This window comes from Portunus trituberculatus, chromosome 12 (assembly GCF_017591435.1).
Source record: "Portunus trituberculatus isolate SZX2019 chromosome 12, ASM1759143v1, whole genome shotgun sequence".
NCBI lineage: Eukaryota > Metazoa > Arthropoda > Malacostraca > Decapoda > Portunidae > Portunus > Portunus trituberculatus.
In genome coordinates this window covers 12,892,720-12,901,521 of record NC_059266.1, presented here as the reverse complement: position 1 = coordinate 12,901,521, position 8,802 = coordinate 12,892,720, and the positions used below count along the sequence as shown (strand labels likewise).

General features: G+C 42.2%; 3 protein-coding genes across 5 annotated transcripts in view; 2 read left to right on the top strand and 1 right to left on the bottom strand.

Moving 5' to 3' along the window:
* The first annotated feature begins 460 nt into the window (after positions 1 to 460).
* LOC123502592 (putative nuclease HARBI1) lies at positions 461 to 3,895 on the top strand. 3 transcript variants are annotated; one of them, XM_045251751.1, is made up of 5 exons: positions 461 to 1,240; positions 2,393 to 2,692; positions 2,805 to 2,888; positions 3,041 to 3,100; positions 3,769 to 3,895. In XM_045251751.1, the coding sequence occupies exon 1, from the start codon at positions 498 to 500 to the stop codon at positions 1,185 to 1,187; it is 690 nt and encodes a 229-aa protein (XP_045107686.1). In that variant the 5' UTR covers positions 461 to 497; the 3' UTR covers positions 1,188 to 1,240; positions 2,393 to 2,692; positions 2,805 to 2,888; positions 3,041 to 3,100; positions 3,769 to 3,895. The 3 variants fall into 3 exon arrangements, with proteins under 3 accessions (XP_045107686.1, XP_045107685.1, XP_045107687.1); XM_045251750.1 differs by lacking the exon at positions 3,769 to 3,895 and adding an exon at positions 3,557 to 3,686; XM_045251752.1 differs by lacking the exons at positions 3,041 to 3,100; positions 3,769 to 3,895 and adding an exon at positions 3,557 to 3,687.
* LOC123502804 (caldesmon-like) lies at positions 3,489 to 5,296 on the bottom strand. The gene is made up of 4 exons (XM_045252068.1): positions 5,178 to 5,296; positions 4,911 to 4,930; positions 4,360 to 4,468; positions 3,489 to 4,019 (listed from the first exon to the last, which is right to left on the bottom strand). Exons 1-4 carry the CDS (start codon positions 5,294 to 5,296, stop codon positions 3,515 to 3,517), a joined length of 753 nt encoding a protein of 250 aa, XP_045108003.1. The 3' UTR covers positions 3,489 to 3,514.
* Positions 5,297 to 5,471: 175 nt separating this feature from the next.
* Positions 5,472 to 8,802, top strand: part of LOC123502802 — a 7,733-nt gene continuing 4,402 nt past the window's right edge. Inside the window, exons 1-3 of the mRNA XM_045252067.1 lie at positions 5,472 to 5,540; positions 7,603 to 7,818; positions 8,023 to 8,030. Coding sequence (XP_045108002.1) covers positions 5,472 to 5,540; positions 7,603 to 7,818; positions 8,023 to 8,030 — 293 coding nt within the window. The remainder of the gene's footprint in view (positions 5,541 to 7,602; positions 7,819 to 8,022; positions 8,031 to 8,802) is intronic.

Below are 8,802 nucleotides of genomic sequence, written 5' to 3'. Positions count from 1 at the left end.
GGGTGGATCAGCAAGCTCCTGTATGGCTTCCCGCTGCCCGTCAGCCACTAATAGTGCGTGCCTTGTTCAGCCTAACCATTCTCCGCTTACCACCACCACCTCCACAGTCTGTCAACCCCTACTCACCTTTTCCTTCATGGCTGGACGTCTCCCATAATTTTGCTCTCCACGTTCCTGGGCTTCCTCCCAAACCATCTGTGAGTGAATTAGCGGCAGCCCACTTCCAACAGCTGGACCGGTCCATTTATCACCACCACCTTAAGATCTACACAGACGGCTCCAGAGATGCCTCCCTGCCCTCCTCGGCAGCAGCTATATATGATGCCAGTACTGCTATCTGTAAGACATGGAGGCTTCCTGAGTACACAGATGTCCTTACCACAGAGCTCTTTGCCCTTCTCCCAGACATTATCACACCTTATGACGTCGTCAGAAGTGCTAAAACAGGGTCCAACTTGTCTTAGCAGCGCTAATGACAGTCAAAAGACCGTGTCAACATGGCCGCCGCACAACATCAAAATCTCCACCTCAGGAATACTTTCCGCTGCAGGAACATTCTCGAGGAACTCAGCGATGCTGAATTGATCAAGAGATACTGTCTTGATAGAGAAGGCATTCTATTTGTCACAAATCTTGTAAGGGATGCCTTGTCAAGTAACACAAATAGGAGGAAGCCACTCTCCCCTGAGATGAAGGTCATCATAACGCTGCGATACCTTGCCACGGAGAAAATGCACCAATGCAGTGAAGATGACCTTGGCCCTTCACAACCAGCCATCAGCAGAGCCATCACACAGACCATCGACGCCCTTGCTGACATCAACATCCTCAAGGAATTCATTTCCTTTCCCATCAACCCGGATGTGATTGCAGCGAAGAAGGCAGAGTTCGCCCACATCGCTGGTTTTCCCGGGGTGGTGGGAGCCATTGATGGCACTCACATGAGGATTGTGGCACCAAAGGAGCAGGAGGAAGTGTACGTCAACCGTAAGGGTTATCACAGCATCAATGTCCAGGTGATATTTGATGCCAACTATCGGATACTGGATATCCTTGCCAAGTGGCTGGGCTCGGTGCATGATGCCCGTATTTTGAGTGGCAGTGGTGTGACTGCAATATTTGAGAGGGGACATGTGCCAGGAAACAGTCACTTGCTGGGAAACAGTAGCTATCCCAGCAAACCTTAGCTCCTCACACCATACCTGCGACTTCTGCCTGGACCTCAAACAAGATATAATAGGTAAGTAGATACTCTTATTCTATATTTTGTGAAGCTGGCAATATTTTGATAGTTTTAATTAAGTATTACCTATGGATTTCATTTTGTTTTAATAAGCAAACTCTAAATATTTATAATGTGTGTTAAAATTACTGTTGGTATAGATTATATTAGTAATTAATATTTCCTTAATAGCAAAACCCAAAAATGTATTTAGTTTGGCAGTGTCCTAATATGGTGTTCCCTCCAGCTCTCCTCTTTGCAGCTCTTTCACTTGGCTGATATGACATAAAAATGAAAATATGATAACCACAAAACTTTAACCTAACTTAACCAAACCCGAACTCTAACCTAGCAAGCATAACTTTACCACACTATTGGTCAGAATGATTCTACAGGGAAGGAAGATGTATCAGCATGCATGTTGCCTCAACTAGGTTATGTTAGCTGGGTTAAGTTAGGGTAGGGTAAAGTTAAGGTTTGGTTAGGTTAGGTTAAAGTTGGGATTAAGTTAGTGTTGGTTATATTTTCATTCACACGTCATGGCAGCCGAATGAGAGCTGTGAAGGAGAAACAGGGAAATGAGGAGAGCTGGAGGAACCACTGCATTATAACAATGGCTTTAGTTTTGCCCCACAGGGCTTGCAGAATTACCCCAAGCAGGTTATATCTAGTGTAAACAAACTCAAATTATGAAATATGGTGTGTTAACTTTACTTTTTGAAATAAAAGTAATTTAGTTACAATTCCTCATAAAGTGGTCCCTCCAGCTATCCTCATTTTCCAGCTCCCCCTACACAGACCATTTACTCAGCAGATTTGATGTCTAGTGAATAAATGATAACCAAAACTAAACCAACCCTAACTTGAACCAAGGTTATGTTAACTTAAAGTTAGGGTTAGGTTAGTTTTGTTATCATATTTTCAATAGATGTCATGTCGGCTAAGTGAGAGCTGTGAGGGTGGAGCTGGGAAACGAGGAGAGCTGGAGGGACCACTTCATTTGGACAGTGCCACAGTTCCTACTAATACATATTGGTTTGTAGAGCAAGAAAAATAAATCATGAAAATAATTTAATACAACAACACCTGGATAGAATTTTGATTGTCCACATTATATTCACAGGTTAATGGTATATGATGGCTGTTATTATCATTGGTGTTTTCTTTCAGGGCTCACAAGCAAACATGCAGTGTTGTCGAAAGAGGCATTGGGCAGCTGAAACGCCAATTTCATGTCTTGCACAGTGAGGTCCGGGTCAGCCCACCATTGAAGGTGTGCAAGATGGTGCATGTTTGTGCTATGTTGCACAATATATGTAAAGATAGGAATATTCCTATTCCTATTGATGCAGGCCACCCTGACTTTGAAGAGCAGCAGCACGACATCGTACAAAAAGTGCCACCACTTCCAGCTGCTCGACGAAATCCAGATCACCTGTATCGAGATGAATTCTGCAACTTGCATTTCAAGTATGTTGATTATTTTGTACCAATATATACTGGCTTTACTGTATTTGATCTTGGATATGTCCACTTATCATGCATTATCTCATTACTGTTGATTAACCACCTTTTTTTTCAGCAATCCTGCCTGAAACATGGCCCACCTGTCTCACCACTGATCTGATGGCACATGCAGAGATGAATTTTGCAACTTGCATTTCAAGTATGTTGGTTATTCATTCTGTACCAATATTTACTGGCTTCTATAAATAATCTTGGATATATTCACTCATCATCTCATTATTGCTGATAAGCAACCTAATTTTTTTTTATTTTTTATTTATTTATTTATTTTTTTTCCTCCATAATTTCCAGCATTCCTGCTTGAGTGCAGACCTCTTGCCCTTCAGCACACATGGCCAGTCACATGCCAAGGTACTATCACTTATATTTATAATATAATCAATTGACCAACATCTCACAACTTTCAGACTTATCTGTGCTTCCCATGCTTATCTTAATTTCTTTTGCATTTTTATACTGGATCATTCTCATCTCTTTAATTTGGTATTTTAATATGAACAGCATATGCAGCATAACTAGTCATCCATGCAATCCCTTGCTTCTTCCACTTACTCAATTGAGTTAATTTTTACTATATGCACTCACACCATCATGTGAACTCATTATGACAACATTTATTACAGCAATTATAATTTCTTTTTTTATTTATTTATATCTACATAAATATAATGGAAGTAAGGTTTCACACTCAAAAGACAATGTACATATTCTTTTATATTTATTTCACTTTTTTGTACACCTTTTTTTTACATTTATTTCACTTTTTCATTGTTTGTATCTCTTAGCATTTTCAATTTTTATTTTCAGGTATAATTGTTTTAGTCTGCTAGCTTCTGCCTTTTCCCTTGCAGCTTCTGCATTTTCCTTTGCAGCTTTTACCTCTTCCCTTGCAGCTTCTGCCTTTTCCCTTGCAGCTTCTGCATTTTCCCTTGCAGCTTTTGCCTCTTCCCTTGCAGCTTCTGCCTTTTCCCTTTCAGCTTTTGCCGCTTCTCTTGCAAATTCTTCTTGTGCCCGTACAGCTCCTCCCACGGCCCATGCACATGATGAGACCTCCTCTGCAGCTAACTTAGCAGCCCGTGCAGCTGCTGCCAGCTCTTCTAACACTGCTGCTACTGCTGGAGCAGTTGCTACCTCCTGGACATGGGCATAGATGTCAGAGACTGTATGGAGAGGCACTTCTGCTGCCTCTACATCTTCATGTGTGGGAGTTGACAGAGTGGTCTGAGGCTCTTCCAGAAGGTGGCTTTCTCCCTCAGCACGTTCCTCTTCACTGCAAGTAATGAATACCATTATGAAATGGATGTAAAAAGGAAAAAATAATGAGTTAATGTTAATTTGACTTTATATTCAGATACAGTATTAAGTTAATGATAATATTAAGTTCATGTTGATTTGACATACATGTATACAGATAACATGAATTTTTTAAATAATTAATTCCACCAATTACATTTCTTCCTAGTGATGTTTCTCAAACTGTAACATACTGGTTTATATAAGTGACATCCTTTTACTGTTATGTTGAGAAGAACCACACATGTATAGAACAATAAATAACAAACACAAAAAAGAATTAGTTTTCTTCAATTGCTTAACAAATATATACATACATGTGTTTAACCTTGTGCAGAATGATGTCATCAATCTTGTTACCCTCACCCAAGACATCCTCCACTATCTCATCAATAGTGTCTAGGGGAGGGGGTGCAGGGCCACCACCTACAAAGGAGAAGAACATGATCATGTTATTTTTCACACATTTTTGTTGGTATATTTGGCATGGCACTACATACATTAATGTATTACCACATTGCAATACCTTTTTGTGACATGATAAAACTTGCCAGCAATTCATTCAAGTTTTTGGTAGTGAAAATGTTGGGAGTACTTTATCATTTCTTTTATATATATATATATATATATATATATATATATATATATATATATATATATATATATATATATATATATATATATATATATATATATATATATATATAAATGGTTAACATTAGTTTCTTTTGGCTGAGTTACATTTATTTGGTTAATCTAATTTGTTTGTTTTAAGTTAGTTTATTTGAGGTCATGTCATTGGGAGTAGTGCATGAAACTGGTTAAAGAGCGCATATTTATTAAGACGAATACTTGGAAAGTTACATACCAGTTTTGTTGAGCTGTTCCCTTTAATGCTGCAGGTTAGCCCGGGATTTAGAACTGATGGTGAACCATCTCTTTTTTACTTCTAAAGAAGTCCTCCCATTGTTAAAGTTGGAGTTTAACTCCTCAGTGATTTTCTGCCATATGTCGTGTTTTTTCTTGTTAGTCACTCCGGCATTGTTGAAGCTTTTGTGTAGTGACGACATTTCATCACGATACATTATCGCTAGACTTAAAGATTCTGCTGGTCCCCAGTTGGGCTTCCTCGCACGTTTGCAACCTGGCGTTTCCATTTCTTAGACTTCTCCGTGGTGGACCGTGGGAGAGAATTTCACGGGCAATGACACATTTGTTTACAGGCACAAGAGCTAGGTATAGACTAGGAGACATAAAAACAGACTGGGTAAAGAGTGAGAGAGGAGTCAGACAGGGTTGTATTTTGTCACCAACCCTCTTCAGTTTATATACAGAAGAACTGGCTGCGAGAATGAGGAGGATGAATGCAGGAGTAAAGGTGGGGAATGATAGGGTATGTGTGCTCTTGTATGCAGATGATGTGGTAGTCATGAGTGAATCAGCAGAGGAGCTCCAAAGTCTCCTGGATGTTGTAGATGGCTATGGAAGAGACTTTGGGGTGAGATTCAGCAGTGAGAAGAGCAAGGTGATGGTTGTGAATAGGTCAGATGATGAAAGAAACTTGGTGTGGAGACTGGGAGAAAATGAGGTGCAACAGGCTGAGGAATACAAGTATCTGGGGATGTGGATGAGTCCATATGGCTGTGTGAAAGCAAAGAATGAAAAGATGAGTTTGGTGAACCAGTGGATGAGTCAGCTAGGAAGTGCAGCAAGGATGAGAGCCAGCAAGTATGATGTGCTGCGAGAAGTTTGGAAGAGCGTGGCTGTTCCAAGCATCATGTATGGTATGGATGTGATGACGTGGAATGAAAGTGAATTAGAGAAGCTAGAAATAGGAAAGAACAGAGTAGCAAAATTGGCTCTAAATGCACCAGGGTAGGCAGCAATAGAGGCATTAAGGGGAGACATGGGATGGAGTACCTTCAGAGAGAGCCATGTGAAGGCAACACTGAGATTCAAGGCTAAGCTAGAACAAATGAATAGTTAGGAAGGTGTTTATAAGGAATGTTAGGAATAGCAGGTGGGGGAAGAAGTGTGTCAGGATGGTACTGAAGAGTGGTCTGGAAACTAGTTGGGCATTCCAGTGAGTTGAGGGGAAGCATGTTGAGAGTAACTGGAGCATGATTGTTGGAAATGGAGAGGGCCCAGACTGGGATGTAAGGAAGTAGAAGAGAGAGATAGACAGAAGGGTGAAGTGTATTGGACTGAGCGAATGGAGGACTAAGATGGAACAAAAGAGTACTCTGGAGTGGTATAGGGAGAAAGAGGCCCCAATGTATGATGGCAGCCTGGGGGTTGACCTCCTCTTCCGAGCTAGGGCACAGTGCATAAATGTGAATGCAAGGAGTTACAGATGGTCAGAGTTCCGCAGCAAAGTGTGCCAGATGTGTGACATGGGAGAGGACGAGACGGTGGAGCATGTGATGCTGGAGTGTGAGAAATATGCCAGAGACAGAAATGAGATGATGCAAGTGGTGCTGAGGGAATTGGGGGATGCCAGGGTGGAGAAGACTTGAAGAGAATGGATGGTGTTGCTGCTGGGACTGTGTGGAGACACGAGTGAAAGGATGATAGAAGCTGTCAAGGACTGCCAGATGCAGGGATTAGTAGTATTAAGGATGGTGTCTCGTTTAGGTTCTTGCTGCCTTTTTTTTTTTTTTTTTCCCCTACAGGAGCTGCCGATACTAAGGCCTGCCTCAGGAGAAATCCCGGGACACCTGTAGAATCAAGATCAATATCAAGATCGGGCTCTTCAACGGGATCATCTTTATGTGCATTTTTTTTTCAAAACTAATTCCTATTTCATTATGTCTAACTTTCTAAAAAGTTGCTATATGAAATCGAAATCATTATAACAAAGGAAAATAATACAAAGACTTTATTTCATCCCATAAATCTAATGTTGACAATATGCGTCCGGTGCGTTCTACAAGGATTAAAGGATTGAATAATCCTCAAATTAAGTCATCACAAGGGAGCCCCCCTCCAATGAAGTAATTTGTCCTGCTGCTAGGCAACAAAGGCCATATAGCTGCTACATGTCATTAGTGGGGTTCGAATCCATGCCCCGCAATCTACCACCATCGTGGCAAACTGCGGCGCCTTAATCCGCGTGACCACTAAGGACAAGACTAGTGTTCTACAAGGCTGAAGGCGATGCCACAACGCCATCATCATATGTACGTCATAAGAGTAAAAGTCATAAATTTTGTGGAATCTGACGGTCAGAGTAGTGACGGTGTCATAAGCTATGACGGATTGTAGAATACCGCCCTGTAGATCGCAAGATCAGCGGGTGTTCTGAAACTTGGGAAGAAACTGCTCAAAAGGTGTTGAAGCTTCTGAAAGACAAACTGCAGTTACCTGGTTGGAAGATAGAGAGAGCACACCACATGGGCCCTGTTATTACTTCGGGACCTGGAACAGTAGTCGCTAGGTTTGAATACTTTGGTGATCATGAGGCAGTGCTTTGGAATACAAGGAAACTTTGGAGCACAGGTATTTATATTAATGAGGACCTATGGCCTGCATGGACAACAGCAACCAAAATTATATGGCAGCACCACCACCTCCACACCGCAGCTTGTCGTCCAGTCGCTACGCGTCTGAATGCCCTCTGCCAGCTCACCGGCATTCGACTGGACGACACAGACCACCTGGTGCTACCTACTCTTCCCCCATGGAAGCAATCAACAACCACCTTCATCAAGAGCTGGCTTCCGGGGAAGAAGGCTGTTCTTGCCGAGGCGGAGCTCCACCAACACTTCCGGGCCCTCGTCACTGGCCTCCCTCCATCCCTACATCTCTACACAGACGGCTCCAAGACAGGTGAATGTGTGGGTGCAAGTGTGTGGTAGAGCGAATGTGCCCTCAGGTTCCGACTGCCTACCCATACATCGGTGTTTTCTGCTGAAAAGCCATAGATTATGCTTTAAATTCACCTCATAATTCAATCATAATTTTTACGGACTCTATGTCAGCCCTTCAGGCAATAGAGTCCGGCCGCACGGATACAAATGAAATCCAGGGCAACATCGTTAATAAGTTAAACTCATGTCGTAAATCCTTCTCACTGATTTGGGTGCCTGGACATTCCAGTATACGCGGGAATGAACAGGCTGACATGCTAGCACGGTCTGCTGCAGAGCTCGAGGGAGCGTGGAACCTCCGTCGGGATCTGCAGTCATGTCTCTCAGTTGTTAAATCATCAGCAAAACTCCTGTGGCAGAGTCACTGGGACAACCTCCACCTCCACACCACCAAACCCATCCTGGGCGAGTGGGCCTCCTCCAATCGCCCCACAAGGCGAGAGGAAGTGGTCCTCGCACGCCTCAGGATGGGCTGCACCCTCCCACCCACATGCTCCCCTACATCGCCAACACCTTTCCACCACAGTGTTCCACATGTAATATCACCCTATCTGTCGAGCACGTCCTGCTTCACTGTGTGCGTTATCGTGAGGAAAGGCGGCCCTTGGTGGCGTATTGCCGGGGTCGCCGCCTACCGCTAACTCAAACCACCCTTCTGGGTGATGAACATCCGGATGTGGTCGATAGACTGATGATCTATCTGACTGAGACCAATTTAATCAGAGAGTTGTGATTTATGTGTATATATTATGTTATTTATCCTCCACTCTGTAAATATTTGAATATATATATATATATATATATATATATATATATATATATATATATATATATATATATATATATATATATATATATATAAAAGTATGAAAGTGTGTATGATTCCAATTT

What these genes read in the sequence shown, in the direction of transcription:
- LOC123502592 (XM_045251751.1), top strand. Translation starts at nt 498, where the DNA reads ATGGCCGCCGCACAACATCAAAATCTCCACCTCAGGAATACTTTCCGC.
- LOC123502804 (XM_045252068.1), bottom strand. Translation starts at nt 5,296, where the DNA reads ATGTCTCCTAGTCTATACCTAGCTCTTGTGCCTGTAAACAAATGTGTC. An exon ending in GGAAACGCCAGGTTGCAAAC is followed by an intron (nt 4,931 to 5,177) that starts GTGCGAGGAAGC and finishes GCAGCATTAAAG; the next exon opens with GGAACAGCTCAACAAAACTG. An exon ending in GGAACAGCTCAACAAAACTG is followed by an intron (nt 4,469 to 4,910) that starts GTATGTAACTTT and finishes TCTCCTTTGTAG; the next exon opens with GTGGTGGCCCTGCACCCCCT.